Below are 18492 nucleotides of genomic sequence, written 5' to 3'. Positions count from 1 at the left end.
ACTCTATCAGAAATATGACTGATAAGGTCTTTTTGTAGGATACTTTGAAAACAATTTTTTTTTTTTTTGAGACAGGATTTCACTCTGATGCCCAGGCATCATCAGTACGGTGGTGCCATCACAGCTCACTGCAGCCTCAACCTCTCAGGCTCAAACAATCCTCCCACCTCAGCCTCCCAAGTAGCTGGGACTACAGGCACGTGCCACCATACCTATTTATTTTTTAAATTTTTGGTAGAGATGAGGTCTCACTATGTTGCCCAAGCTGGTCTTGAACTCCTGAATTCAACTGATCTTCCTGCTTTGGCCTCCCAAAGTCCTAGGATTACAGGCATGAGCCATCATGACTGGCAATGAATATTTAAAATGTGTATTCTCATTGAATTTTTTACGAAACAATTATGTAAGTTATGCTCACAAAGATGGTCACTGAAGCATGGTTTGCAATTTCCACTAATAAACAATAACCAAAATATCTACTGGTAGGTCAATGATTAAATAAATCGTAACAGAGCCACATTAAAGGAGAGGGAAACAGCATGATCTTTCATGTCAAAGACCTAGGTTTAAGACTTAGTTATGCTTTTTAATAGCTTCACTAAGTTTCTATTTCTTCTGTACATTTAGAATAATATCTTTTAGAATCATTGTAGGGATTCATAGAGGTAACACATGAAGCCTGATTAACAGTAGCCAACAATATAGTAAGCACTAAATAAACATTATCAGCAAATAAACGTATGCAACTATTAAAAAGGATAGTCTGCTCCTGGGTAATACAGGACCCACTAGCTACTGAGCACTTAAAATGTGGTCAGTGCAACCGAGGAACTGAATTTTACTTTAATTAATTGATACTCAGTTATCAGAAAACTTTGAAGTATGTCTGGAAAAAATTGGGTTTGTGACTCTACTTTTTCAATTGTAAGTTCTGTAAACTCTAAATACAGATCAAGTATTTCCAATGAAAATTTCACATCTGAATTGAGATATGCTTGAGTGTAAAATACATGCCAGATTTATTACAAAAACAGTTAAAAAATTTAAATCTCTCATTAATATCTCTTATATTGACTACATGTTTAAATGATCATGTTTTGGATATATCAGGTTAAATAAAATATATTAAGCTCACCTATTTTTACTCTTTTAATGTGGCAACTAGAAAATTAAAAATGACCAAGAGGTTCCCATTTTATTACTACTGAACAGCACTTCTCTAGATTTATCTGCGTCATTGTAAGACTATGTCCACAATGTAATTTTTCATAGAAAAAAAGTTACAGATTATCATGCCACTGCTTTTTAAAAGTTTGCATATTTCAATGTCCATAAAATGGCTGTGAAAAATAAAATTGTTGACACTAATTATTTCTAGGGAGTGAAATTAGAGAACGAAGAAGCATTTTCTCTTTTCTTCAAAGTTTTTTCATCAGAATTATTTGCATTTTATAAATACCAAGTACAGATTATTTTTAACCTAAGAAAATAAAATGCTATGATTGCATAACAGTATGATCACAACTATGTAAAAATACAACTGCCCTGCATTGGGAGGAAAATTATGAAGAAAACGCAAAGTCTTGTGCTATGTATTATTCTGAGTTTAGATTCCTTTTTCTACTTTTACTTCTTGAAAATTTTCTCTAATTTTCTTTGAGCTTGCATTATCATAATTAAATGTGTATTTTAAAGTTGCAGTTTTTAAAGTTTTATGCTTAATAAAAACCATGTGGGGTTATGTGTGTGCCTGCATGGGTGTTAGCCCTGATGAGGCAGATTCCTCCAATAGCCCTGTGGGTAGGCATCCTGTATGTGACCACCACCACCGCGGGTAAGGATCTAAGGATCTATGGCTTTCACTTCTTTTTTTTTTTTTTTTTTTTTTTTTTGAGGAGTCTCACTCTGTCTCACAGGCTGGAGTGCAGTGGCACAATCTCAGTTCACTGCAACCTCTGTCTCCGGTTCAAACAATTCTCCCACCTCTGTCTCCCAAGTAGCTGGGACTATAGGCAGCTGCCACCACACCCAGCTAATTTTTGTAATTTTAGTAGAGACAGAGTTTCACCATGTTGGCCAGGGTGGTCTCAAACTCCTGCCCTCAAGTGATCTGCCCGCCTCAGCCTCCCAAAGTGCTGGGATTACAGGCATGAGCCACCACACCCCGCCAGCTTTCACTTCTAAGATGGCACTTTATCCGTGTAGGTCAAAAGTTAGCAGATACCACACAACACCTTCATATTGGAATTCGGGATCTTAAACTATGTTACTAAATAGTTTTAAACATTTTATAACAATCTATCATGCCAAAAACATAATTACTCATCTTCTTTCTAACACATGACGTTTAGAACCAGCAGTCAAGCAACAAGTCCCAATAAAATATGGTTCATCTGCCAAAGGAACAACAAATGTCCTGGTTATTTATGCTTCTGTTCCCATTTCACACAGTCTTCCAAGCTGAATGAATGAGACATCATAAACCCCAGTGCTTCCCACTCATAACTCTTACATTTCAAGGTCATCTGTGCTCACACTGGATACTTCACCCTTTTTGATTAACCAAAGCCATTTCCATCTTGACTTACAATTGACTGTAAACAATTCTTACATTGGAGCAGGTTCGGTTTTTTCATGGAGAGGGTAATAGTTCTAACTTTTAAAGTCAGAGAATGTTAGTGAGGATTATTTCATAGATAAAACTGAGATCCAGGGAGGTTGAATGACTTACCGTGGTTAAGATTTATTAAGGTCACAGCTTAGCCTAGAACTCAGGTTCCCTTACCCCTTATATTCACCGTTATTCTGCCATATACTGCAAAACCTCTTGATCCTAAAGTAAAACCAAAGTCACTTCTAGGATATATTTCTAAAACACAAAAATTTCACATGTGGAATCTTTGATGTATAGGTGACTCCACAAGAGTAAAAATGATTACCTCAAAAATATGAAAGCTATTTACACAAAAATGTGAATATTTTGGTTCTTCACTAAAAACTGCCAGCAAAACTGAATTTGTACAGACTTAAAAGATGCTTGGAAAAACATACACAAAACTCTAAACAAGGAAAGCTTACTAAAGGCATAACCAATGGACATTAATCAAGAAGAAACAGGCGATTTACTTCTTCAGGTTGAAGCAAAAAAAGAAAAAAAAAAAAAAACACAAAATGCATAGAGTATCACTGACTCCCCTGCCTACAAAAGAGAAAGCATAAGTAGAATACACTGTTTGAAAGATAAAGTCAATCAAAATTTTGGAGCAATATTAAATGAAAGCCTACTAGTAATAGTAACAGAAGAACTAACATAAATTTGTACAAATTCCTAATTTGAACTTCATTTCGTCTCATTTTCCAAATCTGCTAACCCTCTGCTCCCTCTCTATCGAGCTCTTCCACCCAGAGCCCAGAAATCTCTACATACAAACACTGTTTAGCTAAATGTGGTAATGTGGAATTATACAAGGTGTATTTTACTTTTAATCGAGTTAGCACCATTGCTATTTCCTTCTCTTCTATAGGACTTTCAACTAGAATTTATTACAATCAGATCAGCAAAAGCTCAGTTAGGTACTGTTAGCCTACCACTGGTAAATACTAACAGCTTCCCCCAAAGGGGTCATAAATTTAAACAAGAATGATTTAAAACCCTAAAATATTCAGGTGGATCACATAGTTGAGTATGGTTTAGATCTCAACTCTAAAAGGACAGTAAGATTTTGAAGTACTGACTTGATTTGGAATACCTCTCATTACTCTGTTCTCACATTGCTATAAAAAACTGCCCAAGACTGGGTAATTTATAAGAGAAAGAGGTTTAATTGACTCACAGTTCAGCATGGCTGGGGAAGCCTCAGGAAACTTACAATCATGGCAGAAGGGGAAGCAAGGCAACTTCTTCACAAGGCAGCAGGGAAGAGTGACAGAGCAAAGTGGGAAGAGCCCCTTATAAAACCATCAGCTATCATGAGACTCACTCACTATCATGAGAACAGCATGTGGGAAACTGCCCCCATGATTCAATTACCTCCACCTGGTCTCTCCTTTGACACATGGGGATTATGGGGATTACAATTCAAGATGAGATTTTGGGTGGGGAAACAGCTAAATCATATCAACCTCTTTCTAAGAATGTACTTTAAAAAGCTTTTCAGATTTTAGAAAATGAACTTTGGATTCTTCTTTCCATTATACCAATGAACTTAATTTTCAATATATGAACCTCTAAATTTCAATTTGCAAACTTCCTAAGTCTACCTTGCAGAAATAAATATAATGATTAAGGTTAAGGACATATGCTTCACTGCAAGGCCCCACTTAAATATTAACGTCTATAGGAGTATCCTTCAAAAAACCTACTACTACAAAAAAAAAAAAAAAAGCTTATACAAAATAATTGGGGATTTACTTATCTTACAAAAAATATGTCACCTAACAACAAGGCTTCCTCATCAGAACAGTATTTTGAACTGGCTAGAAATTAAGAATGTCTAATCCAAACACTCACTGTGGATGGGGCATCTGAGGTCCAGAAAGGTTTCTCCCTCATTAAAATGTGGGTTTATCTATAAACAATTTACGTATATGTATATAGAAAGGCAACTAATGAATAAAACAAGTAACAAGAATATATAAAGTTCAGTGATAATCTACCATTTGAAATAATTTCAAAAGGAAATCACATAATATAAAGACTTTGGCAAACACAAACTAAGGTTCCTGCCTAAGATGACTCTTAAAAAGCCGTATGTTAGCACTGGTATGATCCCAAGTCTTTTTATTCAAGGAAGCTGCTTTCTAGTACATATGTTAAAGACAGCTGGTTCTCTTACATCTAGTTATGCTAATCAAATGGCTTAGCCATATAGTTTCAAAATATGAAACATTTTAATGACACAAGATTGTACTTAATATTTTTTCTTAGATTCTTTAATAATGGGTATTATTCTAAATAACTTAGAACTAAAGATTTGTTCACTTGGATCAATTTTTTACACTCTGATAGATGCTTGTTTGCTCTGGATAACTCTGGAACGGCTGTCAAGTAGTTATATATGGAAATGTCAGTATCTTGGGTTGCAAGAGTTCCAGAAGCAATTCAGATGGCGGAAGAGGCCGCTATCCAAACCCACTAAGAGTCACTCTTCAACAATGCACAGTGATTACCAATCAATCAAAAAACCAAATGGTTTCTACAATAGCAATTGTTTTGTTCGTCAAGAAATAGAGTACACTAAGAAATAAAAAGTGAGAAAGATAACTAGCTTAAAGAAACTAGAGGTATGGACAAGGGTCTAATCATTCAGGATGACACCATTTGAATGTATCCTGCCCAAAGCCAGCAGATTACTGTCTCATTTTTGCTCTCGGAAATAAGCCTGACAGGCTGGGCATGGTGGCTCACGCCAGTAATCCCAGCACTTTGAGAGGCTGAGGCAGGCAAACTACTTGAGTTCAGGAGTTCAAGACCAGCCTGAGCAACATGGTGAACCCTGTCGCTACAAAAAATTAGCCTGGTGTGGTGGTGCACGCCTGTAGTCCCAGCTATTTGGGAGGCGGAGGCTGCAGTCAGCCAAGATCGTGCCACTACATTTCAGCCTGGTCAACACAGTGAGACCTTGTGTCAAAAAAAGAAAGATTAAAAACAGATTTCTTTTTCTTCAATCACGGAATTTTTTTTTTTTTTAAGGTACAGTGACGTGATCATAGCTCTCAGCCTCAACCTGATCCTCCCACCTCAGCCTCCCATCTTGGTCTTCCATGTAGTTGAGACAACAGGTGTGCACCACCATGCCCAGCTAATTTTTATATATTTTTTTTGTAGAGACAGGGTTTCATCATGTTGCCCGGACTGGTTTCAAACCCCTGGGCTCAAGTGATCCACCCACCTCCACCTCCCAAAGTGCTGAGATTACAGGCATGAGCCACCATGCGCAGCCAATCAGAGAAATTATATATGGGGAAGCTCACATTTAATTCATATTTAAAAAGTGGTTTCAGAGGTGACCTATTAGTTTACAATTAAGGGAAAGAGCTCTAAGAAGTCTGGCTATTTCTTATACAGATAACACAATAAGATCATATTCCTTACCCTGACAACTTGCCGAGTACTTGTAATGAAGGCTTTTCTTATACTCAATTCAGTTGCATCAAGGTTAAATTTTCTAGGATTTGCTTCAACTATGCGTAGGTCAAAAAGTCAAGGTAAAACAATTTCATCATCAAAGCCTGACAACATCCTGTTAACTCACTGAATCTCTCACATGCAAACAAATAAAATCTGGCTCAAACTTTCTGAAAACACAGTCAGCTGGACACCAATCATTCTCAGACTTCCTCTGCCCACAGCCACAGGAGGGAGGATCCCTTTGCTCCAAGACAGAGATGATCTGTCTGGTTAGGAAGCATAGCCCCTGCTGATGAGCTTCACTGCAAACACTTAGGGCTATCTGACCACAGGTGAGCTGGGCTCTTCCTGTTTGCCAACACTTGTGTCTATCCTTTTTTGACTCCTGATCACCTTTACTAAGACAGCTTTTGCAAGCCTTTTTCTCCTGCCATTCCAAACCACTTCCCATTATGCCAAGATGCTAACCCTACTTCTTAATCTAGAGAGATCAGGCCTTCTTCAGAGAAGCTGCCCTCATTCCCTTACCCTCTAGCCTGGTCCGACGCACCATGTCAGACACTTGCATAGCTCTCTATACTTCTCTTTCATAGTCTGCAGGTATTTATTTGTGTTATTACTTGATTACCATCTGTCCCCCATCCCTATCCACTCAAAGTTCTGTGAGGGCTGGTATAGTGTTTATTAATCTAATCTCTGTAACCAACAAAATGCCTGGCACATAGTATACTCAATAAACATTTGCTGGTTGAATGATGAGTATCTATTAAAACTTTTGTTTTTTTAATCTCACATTTTCTCTATCTCCCCTAACTTTTTTTCCTTCCCTCCTTTCTCAAGGGAAGAATTATCTCCCTGTAATTGTGCTTTTGATCCTGCCCCCTCACATATTTGCCACTAATTTTAGAGAACATACTTGCCTTTTAATAATGTAAAAGGTACCAGGGTCATCATGAATAACAAAAATTATTTACTCCATGTATCAACTGCATACGAACCTGTGCTAACTATAAGGTGATCCTGACAGAAGCTGGTTTCCTTGATGTTTTATCTCACTTAGGGAAAAAACAGAACAGAACTCAGAACATGCAAGTGGCATATCTTCCATCTAAAGTTTTGGTTAAGTGGGATTTCCAGTTGGAAAAAAAGGCTATATAATGAAGTTTTTACAGTTCTCCAGTGCATGAGTCAGATCAGTGGACTTACTTCACATCAATACCATGAATTAGCAGAACAGATCTGCTTTTACTAAATGCAGTTTCATGGAACAAGACATCTCTTCAATGGACAGTAGCACTGTAACATCACTTCTTAAACATGAAGACAGTCTACAAAAAGATTTTTTGATCTCTAATTACCGAAGTGTAACACTGGCCTGTATGGACCTCTATATGATAATGACTGCTAACACTATTACATAAGCTGTGTGCCAGGTGCCATTCTAAACTCTTTACCTGTATAATCCCAATAATCCTATGAGCTAGGTACTCTTGTTATCCTAACTTTCCACTAAAGAGGAAACTGAAGCACAGGAGGTTAAGTGATGAGCCCAAGTCACATGGTAACTGGTTGTGATACTGTAATAAATACAAATTCGGTCTCTGCCCCCTCATTTCTGGCACACAGCTCCTTGATCCCTTGGAATCTCCAGATGAGTATCTTTTGTATGTTAATGGGATAATTGATGGCTGGGGGTTTCTAGATAGCCTCAGGACGAGGGGCTGGTCCCCAGAGAAACCAACCATGTGATTAGACAGTTGAAGCTTTCAGCCCCCTGCTTAACCCCACCCCAGGGGAAAGGGGCTGAAGGCTGAGTTGATCACCAATGGCCAACTGATGTGATCAATCATGCCTGCGAAATGAATCCTCCACAAACACCAAAAGGACAGAGTTCAGGAAGCTTCCAGATAGGTGAACATGTGGAGGTTCCTGGAGGCACCTGAAGAGGGCCTGGAAGTGCTGCACCTTTTCTCCCATACCTTGCATGCATCTCTTCCATCTGGTCATTCATCTGTATCCTTTGTAATATCCTTTACGACAAATGGATAAACCTAAGGAAACTGTTTCCCGGAGTTCTGTGAGCTGCTCTTGCAAATTAAATTAATTCGATCTATGGAGGGGGTCGTGGGAACTCCAATTTACACGTGGTCAGTTGGAAGCGCTGGTCACAACCTAGGGCTTGCAACTGGCATCTGAAGTGGGGGCAGTCTTGTGGGACTGAGCTCTTAACCTGTGGACCTGATGCTATCTCCAAGTAGACAGTGTCAGAAATATCCTACCGACTTGAGTGTGAGGGTAGAGACTTAAAAAAAAAAAGAAAAAAAGGGTTTTTTTTTTTTCCCTTTACATTGGTGGAGCCAGGACTTGAACACCAGAAATCTGACTCCAGGGTCCAGAGTCATAATCATTACACTATGCTGCCTTTATATATATATACATTTATAGTACAGGATTTGTCACACACTGTATAAGAATTTGGCTACTGTACCTTAAGTTACTGGGCAAATACTTTAAACATGTCATGGTACAAGTAAGAGCAACAAACATTAATCGATTATAAAATGTTTCATCTACATACTGGAAACAACTGGAGAAAAACTTGTCCATTTGTCTATTTATCCCAAATGGCACAGACACCACAGAAAAGGATATTGATGGTTTCATCAAGGTCCTCTAGATCCCACTCTATGCTCCGGAGGTTGTTTCTCAGCTCGTTGGTGGTCCAGTCGATTTCTTCCCTTGTTGCTGTGGAGGGGTCCTGGAGGAGCTCTGTCCATCTCTGAAACAATCCCTGGGCAGTGTTGACTGCTTTCTGTACCTCTCTGTAATCAAGATGAGGCAAAGGAGAGAAATCACAGACAACATTCCATGGTCAAGTTACTGCATGATTTAGGTTAACATTTATGATCATACACCATCCTCAGCAACCACCATTCCCACAGAAGGCTCTTCACAGACAAATATCAAAGTTCAAAACTTTGATACACAGTCTGAGTATTATGTTCTCAGCTGATGCTTGGAATACAATAGCCATTATTTAAGCAGCTACAATATCAAGTTTGTTGGGGAAGGACAAATTTAATATTTTTCTCTGAACAGACTATACGTAAAAGTATAATGAAGCAATCCTACAAATTAACTAAAGGGCAATGAGCATTCCCACATGCTTCCACTTGGTGTGATAGTATTAATAATTTATACTCAGATGATAAGTCCTAATATGGCCTTTCTTTTCTTGGTGTGGGAGGAACGAGAATGCTGGAGGGAAGGTTACTCTTACATAGCTACCATTTTATTATAGGTTAAGTATTTTAATCCGAGAAATTCTTAAACCCAAAATCTCATTCAATTTCCAAACATTATTAGCTTTAAATATACCTACTTTCCTTAATTAAGCAATACCATATACCAGATTAGTGTTTGTTTTTGTTTTGTTTTTGAGAGAGAGTCTTACTCTTTTGCACAGGCTGGAGCGAAATGGTGCGATCTCGGCTCACTGCAACCTCCACCTCCCGGGTTCAAGTGACTCTTCTGCCTTAGCCTCCCGAGTAGCTGGGATTACAGGCACCCGCCACCACACCTGGCTAATTTTTGTATTTTTAGTAGAGACGGGGTTTTGCCAGATTGGCCAGGCTGGTCTCGAACTCCTGATCTCAGGTGATCCACCTGCCTCAGCCTCCCAAAGTGCTAGGATTACAGGCATGAGCCACCACGCCCAGCCAGATTAGTGTTTTTCTTGTTTAGAGAATGAGACTAGGCCATTAAGTGCTATGATCTAGCATGCTTTTAGATTAGATATAGTCACAAGATTTTAAGAACTTTTACCGCCACCATTGGGCCAATATCCACTATTTAAATGTTATAATCTAATACTATCACATATAAAAGCCAAAAAGGAGTCATTTTATAATCATATGGTCTCTCATGTTCAAAGATGATAATCCCACTGCTCCTGAACTATAAGAACTGTTTTGATCCTTCTATGATTTCTTCTGGAACAAAGACCACAAAAACATGTTCTAGCTGATTAGGGTGTTTGTTGTCTATGGCTTTAAAACAGAATTCACACGCATCCTATACCCTCTGATGTTTCAAGTATTGGAAAAAAGAAAGCGCTAACAAAAATGAAAAAAAGCACCTTACAATATTTAGGTCTATGGCATACTGATGAGAGCTACGAGGCTGAACGTTAAACAGAGAATACAGCTTCTAGGTGCAGGCTGAGTAAATAAGCAAACTATATGGACAACAAATCTACCAAGGTCTATTCATCTAGTTTAAGGCTTAGGCAAGTCACCTCATTGTTCCTTTCATGTCAGCCTTTAGACTTTCAGTGCTAATGAGAAACCCTATTTAAGATAAAATGGGGAAGAATTAAGTGAGGTGAAAATCTACTTTCTTTACTCTTTATGGGATCTGGGTGATTTAGTGGAGAAAGAGCTATGTATCATTCCTTAATGCAAAGTAAGTCATCCTTTGGTATCCTTAGGGGATTGGTTCCAGGACCTCCACAGGATACCAAATCTGCAGATGCTGAAGTCCTTACATAAAGTGGCATAGTATTTGCATATAACCTACGCACATCCTCCTACATACTTTAAATCATCTCTAGATTATTTATAATACCTAATGTATTTAAATGCTATGTAAATTGCTGTTATACTGTATTGTTTAGGGAACAAGAAAAAAAAAGTCTGTACATGTTCAGTAGGGATGCAACCATTCTTTTTTTACTGAATACATTCAATCCTGAGTTGGCTGAATCCACAGATTTGGAACCCACAGAGATGGAGGGCTGATTGCATTGGTTTATTTGTAAGTACTGAGTATCATTTATGATAATGGAAGACAGAGTTAAAGAGGTTATCTGTAAAGACATCTTTTAAAGAATATAAAATATATCAATTCTGTAAAGTAAATATGAATTCCTTCTTGAGAACTAGAAGCCTCAAACCAAGAAGCCTTGGGCTAGGGCTTAGGTTTGTTCTCCACCACCAGTACACAATGATGATGCTGGAATTAAATTCTAAGTAGCAATCTATGAACTTTTTTGGTCTCAGGAGACTCCTTTGAACTCTTCAAAATTACTGAAGACCCCAAAGAGCTCAGAGTTATGTATACTATGTATCTAATCTATTTACTATATTAGGAATTCAAACAGACATTTTAAAAATATTTGTCAACTTTAAAATGTGAGCTTACATGTTAACGTTCTTATTTTAAAAATTCTAAAACAAAAAAAATGTAGTGAGAATGGCATTGTTTTGCATTTGTGCAAATCTCTTCAATAAACGTGGATTCTCATATCCACTTCTACCATCAGTCTGTGGACATACATTTTGGTAGAAGCATATGATGAGAATCCAGCCTCATACAGATACATACTTGGAAAAGGGAGGAGAATTTTAATAGTCTTTTCGGACAATTGTGGATGTACTTTTTTGATAGTATACTTTTTTGATAGTATACCAAAACTTGACAACTGGCTGTTAAAGGTTAGCTGCAATGTGGATCCTAAAACTGTATTAAAGAACTTTTTAGATTTTCTTATTTTACAGTAATAATTTTCTTGTTTTTCTTAGCTTACCAAGTAAAATGGGAAGGAGTATCTCAGTCATTAGGGCGCTTTGTTTCCCTTATACTACGATCCATTGGTCAATCTTGTACAGGCTGAGATTCCGTTATCCAAAATGCTTGGGACCAGAAATGTTTGGGATTTTTTCAGATTTAGAATATTGGCATTGTACTTACCAGTTGAGCACCCCAATCTGAAAATCCAAAATCCAAAATGCCCCCAGTGAGCATTTCTTTTGAGCATCTTGTTGGTGCTTAAAAAGTTTTGGATTTTGGAACATTTCATATTTGAGATGCTCAACCTGTAATTTGGATCTTTTACTTTTGGATGATTTTATAACATCACATACTGGTCATTAGGAAAGTATTAGTCTACTGAGTATTGCAGAACCTCCAAATGCCAGCTCATTTCAATACACAGTATCCAAAATCATATTTGTTATTATCACCACCAGTTTCATCAGAAAAACTTAAGTATTGGAAATCTGTAAGAGCACAGTAGTTGATATAAGCTTTCCAAAATTCTGGTGTTTTTTTTTTTTTTTTTTTTAAACAAAAGGCTCTAATTTTATCACTGGTAAAAATACTGTCATTTATTTTCCATGAAGTGACAGGTTCACCTCACTCATTTGTGAGAAAATATCTCGAGAATTTTTTAGATAAATTTGAGATTTGAGAAAGCCTGCAAGTCTGAGAAACCAGTTTGTCATTCTCTCCAGTAAAAATGAGATTTTGCTGGGGGGGGGAAACAGCTATTTCAACTCACAACTCAATCACATAAGTGCTTTTCCTAGAGACAACCATTTTATTTAACAATACATCACAAAAATGCTTCACGCAAACTTCCATTTTGCCAGTGGAATATTAAATATATACTAAGGGAGAAGATATTTACAAATTATATACCTGATTAATGACATATCCAGAATATATTTTTTTAAAACTCTCAAAACTTAATAAGAAAAACCCAATTAAACAAAGGCAGGTGCAGTGGCTCATGCCTGTAATCATAGCATGTTCGGAGGCCAAGGCAGGTGGATCACTTGAGGTCAGGAGTTCAAGACCAGCCTGACCAACATGGTAAAACCCCATCTCTACTAAAAATACAAAAAAATTAGCCGGGCATGGTGGTGGGTGCCTGTAATCCCAGCTACTCAGGAGGCTGAGGCAGCAGAATCACTTGAACCTGGGAGGCAGAGGTTGCAGTGAACCAAGATCGTGCCATTGCACTCCAATCTGGGTGACACAGCAAGACTGTTGTTTCCAAAAAAAAAAAAAAAAAAAAAAAAAAAAGCAAAAGATTTGACCAGTCACTTCACCAAAGACATACATATGACAAATAGCACAGGAAAAGATGCCCAATATCATTAATGACATGCAAATTAAATCTTCAATTACATACTACTACATATTTAGAATGGATTAAAATGAAAACAAAATGACAATGCAACATGCTGGAAAGGTGGTGGGGTAACTGGAAATCTCATACCTTACTGGTGGAAAGCACAATAGTACAGCCATTTGGAAGAGAGTTTGGTTGTTTCTTGAACATATATTTACCATACCCCAAAGTCCCACTCCTAAGTGAAATGAAAACTTATGTTCACACAGCCTGCACCTTTTTATAGTAGCTTTATTAATAACAGCCAAAAATTGTAAACAACCCACATGTCCTTCAACTAATGAGTGGATAAACTGTAGTATATATGTATAACAGAATACTATTCAGCAATAAAAAGGAACAAACTACAGCTACATACAACAACATAGATGAATCTCAAATGCATTAGGCTAAGTGAAAAAAGCTAGATTCAGAAGGCCATGTACTATATGATTTCACTGACATAACATTCCGGAAAAGGCAAAATTATAAGAACAGAAAACAGTTCAGTGTTTGCCAGGTGCTCGACATGGGGGAAGGACAAGAAGGCATACAGAGAAACGTTTTGGGGTGATAGATCTGTGCTATATCCTGCTTGTGGAAGTGATGATTACACAACTATATGAATTAGTCAATTTCACAGAAGTGTACACCAAAAAGGTTGCTTTTTATTGTAGGTAAATTATAACTTTAAAAAAATGAGAAAAATTATACTTGAGGGTCAAGATTTTATAAAATTATTAATTTTTACTGTTTCATGAAGAATATTCTTTTTTTTTTTTGAGACAGAATCTCACTCTGTCACCCAGACTGGAGTGCAGTGGTGCCATTTCAGCTCACTGCAACCTCCACCTCCCGGGTTCAATTGATTCTCCTGCCTCAGCCTCCCGAGTAGCTGATATTATAGGTACGCGCCACCACACTCAGCTAATTTTCATATTTTTAGTAGAAACGGAGTTTCACTATGTTGGCCAGGCTGGTCTCAAACTCCTGACCTCAAGTGATCCAACCGGCTCAGCCTCCTAATGTGCTAGGATTACAGGTGTGAGCCTCCGCGCCCGGCCTCATGAAGAATATTCTTAGGGGAATATGACTCTTTTTTTTCTTTTTTTTTACTGTTAGTACAAGCTGATGAGGAATACCACAGAAAGCATGGCACGACACCACTGCCTTGATTTTTGGTAAGGCACCAGGAGTTTTAGCCACCACAGCTTTTTTTGGCACCATCAGTGCAAATGTCAACATGGTGAAAAAGGCAGATAATATCTGAATATTATCATGAAAAGAGTTTTGAGCTGGTGGATCTTTCTGTGCAAGGATCTTGGGGATCCCTTGTGATTTACAGACCATGCTTTCAGATCTACAATGTCTTAAGACACTGTTAGACTGAAGTTGAGGAGTGTGCATGGGTGGATTCTAGTAGCACTGAGTGTGAAGCCAAGGAATCCTTAAGTATGCAAGAAGCAAAGCATGTCCTGAGGAAAAAAATGAAAGAAATGGCAGGAATTAGAAAAATGCTACAAAGCAATTGCAGAATAAAGCTCAGCACCCTACAGGCCTGACCAGCAACTTGGCTTATTCCACTCTAAAGCTCTTATTTTTAAAAAGAGGATTCATGTTTAGTTTTCATTTAGTAACACAGACATAAGAAAGGTAAACTAGTCGTTATTTTACATTTTTAAGATGGATATTTTAAGGGATCACAAAGGTGGAAACTGCCAGCAATGGCTCAGATCTTGAAAGACAGCCAGAATCTGCGGTGTATCAGGGAATCCCATCTCAATAGCAAGCAAAGAGGTCTAAGTGGAAAACCTCCCAACTGTTCTTCCAATATCATTTCAGTGTTAGCCTGAAAAAGAAGGCATAAACTGGAAGCAGAAAACAATGTTGGTCACAAGTCTTATTTGGAAGCCAACTATTAATGGTAACCAGAATTTTCTAAAGCATGTGGGATTTCTAACAACTTCAAGAGCCACAAGACACACCTAATAATGTACAAATCTAACCAGGGAGACAACCCTCTCAATCCAGAACCACTTGTTAAGTACTTGCAACTAAAAACTGAAGATTACTTGGCATTCCAAGTAAGTCAATTCATAAAACAGTAACATATAATCATGTCACCTATTTGAGATTTGTGAGGGTTTTTATAAGAGAAGTGCCCATCTACTTGATTCACATTTCTTTCTCAGGAAAGGCAAGGGAGTTGTTTCAGTATCAGTTGGCTAGTGAGGCATGACCCACAAATGTCTACCCACCACTGTTGTCTGTTCTACACAACTAGCCCGTGTGAGCACTTCACTTTGGGAGGAGCACTTCACTTTGAGGAGCACTTCCCGCTGAGTGAGCAGATACAACTGCTGACTGCTTAGGCAACAGAGATCCATTTTTGTCTGTCTCCAGAAAGGTGACAATCACAGATAGTGCTTCTTTATCCCTTATCTTTATGTCTGATTTAGCTATTTTTTCCTCAACTATGTAATCAGAAAAATTAAAGTTTGATAACCAGAACCTTCCATGAGAGAGTATATACCATGAAGCAGTATATACCTTGAAGCAGGTATACCTTGAATTGTCAGAGTTCTTCAGCTTAGCAAACTTCTTGGTAAATAACAATCTGCTCACCCACAGCTTGGAGAATCACATCTGGCAGCATTTCACTGAAAACTTGCTGATGACTTTCCTAGGAATTATAGTTTTAGCTGCTGACCCAGAGAAGCCTTTTTCAAATCCTTGAAAGAGAAAGACGGCTATCTCCACACATCAAGCAAATCTTGTGCTATCCGTCACACATGCTGCCCAAATCAGTCTCATCTGATACAGGTAGCATTTCGTAGATACCAAGAGCCAGTGTTGGCAATTCTAGGGATGTGGCTTTTCCTCCCTGCTGTCTACAAAACAGCCCATCAAAATCATGGAACCTGTCATCTTCTCAAGGATTAAACTCCCTACAGACACCAGAATGAAGGCTCTTCATGGCAAGTCACCACAATACCCACAGGACCACTTGCAATGCAGAGCTTTCCCAGTAAGTAGCTGTCAAAAATGGAAACACTGCTCACATCTTTGAAGAATGCATCTTTTGGGAAAAACAAAATAAAGTCATCCAAGCATCCAGATTCTTCCATTCTTTTTTTTTTTTTTGAGATGGAATTTCACTCTTGTTGCCCTGGCTGGAGTACAATGGCACAATCTCAGCTCACCGCAACCTCCGCCTCCCAGGTTCAAGCGATTACCCCGCTTCAGCCTCCTGAGTAGCTAGGATTACAGGCATGCACCACCACACCCGGCTAATTTTGTATTTTTAGTAGAGACGGGGTTTCTCCATGTTGGTCAGGCTGGTCTCAAACTCCTGACTTCAGGTGATCCACCCACCTTGACCTCCCAAAGTATTGGTATTACAGGCATGAGCCACCGCGCCCAGCCAATTCTTCCATTCTTCATAAATAAAAAGTTGATTCTGGCAAACCAACCTCATTTATTTTTGAAGTTAGCCCAACATTGATCCCTCGTCAGATAGTTGAGCCTCTTCCATACAACCTCCCAATCTGGTACATCACCAAACTAGCCTCTGGGGCCACAAGTAATACATTCAGATGTCCAAAAAAAAAAAAAATCACAAAGTTTTCTTACTTGTATCTAACCAAGTTTGCCAAGTAAAATGAGAAGAAAGAGTATCTCAGCCATTAGGGAGCTTTGTTCCCCAGTATTTGTCATTCAGTTGTACCAACAAATTGCATAAGTGTAGCCACAACCCCCATCATCCTTTTTCCTGTTGTGGTTGAGACAGGGTCTCACTGTCACCCAGGTTGGAGTGCAGTGGTGCAATCACAGCTCACTGTAATCTCGAATTCCTGGGTTCAAAGGATTCTCCCGTCTCAGCCTCCCAAGTTGTCAGGACTACAGGTGCACACTACCATGCCAAGCTAATTTTTTTTATTTATTGTAGAAACAGGGTCTCGCTGTTGCCCAGGCTGATCTCAAACTCCTGGCCTCAAGTGATCCTCCTGCCTTGGCCTCCCCCTTCATCGTTTTGATTTATCCTTTCTTCTTTGCCCATGCTGGCAGACTCTGAATTGGCATGTTCTAGTTATCGTGGTTGTTTAACAATGACCCCAAAATTTAGTGGTGTAAAACAACCATTTATCATGTTATGGAGTCTGTAGATCAGGAATCAGACACAGCAGAGCTGACTTGTCCCTGTTCCACAATGTCTGGGACCTCAGCTGAAAATATTAAACAGGCTGGGGCTGTAAAGGCATCACATCTCTCTATCTCTCCACAGTCTGCACGCATGCTCTAACAGAGTGGCTTCAATGTAACTGGACTTGTTACATGTTAGCTCAGGGTAGCCTATACTTGTGTCCCAAGATGAAAGATGCAGACGGAAGGTATAGTGGTTGTCTTTTATGTCTTAAGCTTCAGGAGTCAAGCAGCGTCACTTCTGCTTCAATCTGCCAGTCAAAGCAGTTTATAAAGGTCTGCCCAGGTTCAAAGGAAGGGAATACAAACTCCAGTTTGATAAAAGAATGCCAGCTTCACAATTTAATAAAAACAAACAGCCGGGCGTGGTGGCTCACGCCTGTAATCCCAGCACTTTGGGAAGCCGAGGTGGGTGGATCACCAGGTCAGGAGTTCGAGACCAGCCTGGCCAATACAGTCAAACCGTCTCTACTAAAAATACAAAAATTAGCCGGGTGTGGTGGCACGCACCTGTAAACCCAGCTACTCAGAAGGCTGAGGCAGAAGAATCGCTTGAACCCAGGAGGCGAAGGTTGCAGTAAGCCGAGATTGCACCACTGCACTCCAGCTTGGGCGACAGAGCAAGACTCCATCTCAAAAAAAAAAAAGAAAAAAAAAGAAAGAAAAGCAACACAGGACAGAACATTTATTGGTGCAGCCATCAATGGAAAAAATACAATCTGCCACAACTCCTTTATCTGGGACAGCACCTACTCTGCAAGTCTTTACAGAGGGATCCCCATTTCATCAATACAGTAAAAGAGGCTAGTCAAGGCTGAAAGTTTCCATTCTAGTAATGAAACATGAAAAATTCAGGTTGAGTGAGCCTCTGCAACACATCAGACTCCCACTCCTCACTCTTCTCCAACTGGTTCCTGCCCCATACCCCACAAACCTGGTTTCACCACTCATCTCTCCAGAAAGAGAGGAACTCTTTTTATTGCTTGACTTCTACATTCACATCGTTTGTATTTGAAAGGAAACACATGCACACCCTTTACTTGACTTTATTGCCATTTCCAAATTCAACCACACTGTGACATATTTTGTAATTACTCTTGTGAAAATGAAACATCATTTTCACTCAGTTACCTACAATTATATACAATTTTTGACCCTAACTTACTGCTGCTTCCACAACTCCACCAATGACACTGCAGGTCAA

General features: G+C 38.8%; 1 protein-coding gene across 2 annotated transcripts in view; it reads right to left on the bottom strand.

Moving 5' to 3' along the window:
• STX6 (syntaxin 6) overlaps positions 1-18492 on the bottom strand; it is a 49977-nt gene that overhangs the window by 23504 nt on the left and 7981 nt on the right. Inside the window, exons 2-3 of one of the 2 annotated variants that reach the window (XM_003824725.5) lie at positions 8783-8952; positions 6095-6189 (exon numbers count right to left, since the gene is read on the bottom strand). In XM_003824725.5, the coding sequence (XP_003824773.1) occupies positions 6095-6189; positions 8783-8952 (265 nt within the window). Of the gene's footprint in view, positions 1-6094; positions 6190-7128; positions 7203-8782; positions 8953-18492 lie in introns of those variants that run through there. The other variant, XM_008978382.6, reaches the window with a different exon arrangement.

Source organism: Pan paniscus, chromosome 1 (genome assembly GCF_029289425.2).
Source record: "Pan paniscus chromosome 1, NHGRI_mPanPan1-v2.0_pri, whole genome shotgun sequence".
NCBI lineage: Eukaryota > Metazoa > Chordata > Mammalia > Primates > Hominidae > Pan > Pan paniscus.
Note: the sequence above shows the minus strand (reverse complement) of the source record. Positions and strands in the feature narration are given on the sequence as shown.